This window comes from Dendrobium catenatum, unplaced genomic scaffold (assembly GCF_001605985.2).
Source record: "Dendrobium catenatum unplaced genomic scaffold, ASM160598v2 original_scaffold_122143, whole genome shotgun sequence".
NCBI lineage: Eukaryota > Viridiplantae > Streptophyta > Magnoliopsida > Asparagales > Orchidaceae > Dendrobium > Dendrobium catenatum.
The window spans coordinates 1-1,126 of record NW_021440578.1 but is presented as its reverse complement, the minus strand read 5'-3'; the positions used below and the strand labels follow the sequence as shown (position 1 = coordinate 1,126).

General features: G+C 45.0%; 1 protein-coding gene across 1 annotated transcript; it reads right to left on the bottom strand.

Annotated features, from left to right (window-relative positions):
• Window positions 1-15: 15 nt before the first annotated feature.
• On the bottom strand, window positions 16-848 carry LOC110110908 (the record flags this gene model as incomplete). The annotated part of the gene is made up of 1 exon (XM_020842569.1): window positions 16-848. A coding segment is annotated over exon 1 (833 nt), but the record flags the coding sequence as incomplete, so codon positions are not given.
• Between the last annotated feature and the right edge of the window lie 278 nt (window positions 849-1,126).

Genomic DNA, 1,126 nt, shown 5'->3' with positions numbered 1-1,126 from the left:
TGTGAGAAGGCACACCGAACAACTTGAAGATCCAAGTAATTCATCTGTTGGAGGCAGTGGATCGCAGCAGTATCCTCCTCATTAAAAAAATCCTCATCATCGTCAATATGGTGAACTAATTCCGCTTCAGGTTCATCCTCTTTTTCTGTCACTTCTTCAATAATTGTGACCTTAAACGGGCTGGAGCACTGAGAAGCAATGTGTTCGTACCCATGGCATCTAAAACACTTAGTGTCGGCAGTGGTTTTGGGTGTCTCTCGCTCAGGTGTTTTTCCTTTATAGTCTAGGCGAGGCTGGGTTTGGCTAGAGGGTGGTCGACTACTCGAGGGTCCGCTAGGCTTGTTATAAGGTTGGTTCGAAGAGGATCTAAATGGGTTAGGTCGAGAGTCCTGGGTCCTAGAGACATGGCTCCTGGACTCTTCCAAGTCTAGTACCAGACTACAGGCAGCTTCATAGGTATTCACTCCTCTGGAAAACAGTTCGTTTCGAAGGTCTTCTCTCAATCCAGCTCGAAACATTGACAGAAGTTGTGTAGCAGTGGTAGTCTCTTCCCCGTTACAACAAATCAAGAAATCATCAAAGGTCGAGATATATTCCTTAATGGGTTTACTCCCTTGGGTTAACCTATTCCAACGATTTAAGAGTCTAGGGTAATATGAGGAAGGGAGATATTTTCTTTTCAGTTCTTGCTTCATCGCTCCCCAGTCAGCTATGGGATATTCTCCTCTAGTTTCCCACATATGCTCTACGTTAGTCCAGTATTGGTTGGCTCTACTGGTCAACTTCATCTCAGCAAATCTAACTTTCTTCTCTTCCGAAATGTTATACCATTTGAAGTAATTGTCCATTCCTTTAATCTAGTCAAGGAAAACTTGGGGTTCTAGCGTACCGTCAAATGTCGGGGCGTCTATCTTAATACTCTTAAGGAGTTGGGTATCTTTGTCCCTCCAAGGTGCGTCGCGTCCTACCGGTTCTTGATGGGGTCGGTGGTTGGGACGGTAGTAATCCCTAGGAAGTCCGTACTCAGTTCAGGCATCTTCGCCATATGGTGATTGAGGTCTAGATGGTGTGTAGATAGTCGGGTGTCCTATTCTTTCAATATTGTCTAGTCTTTCTCCCGTATGAC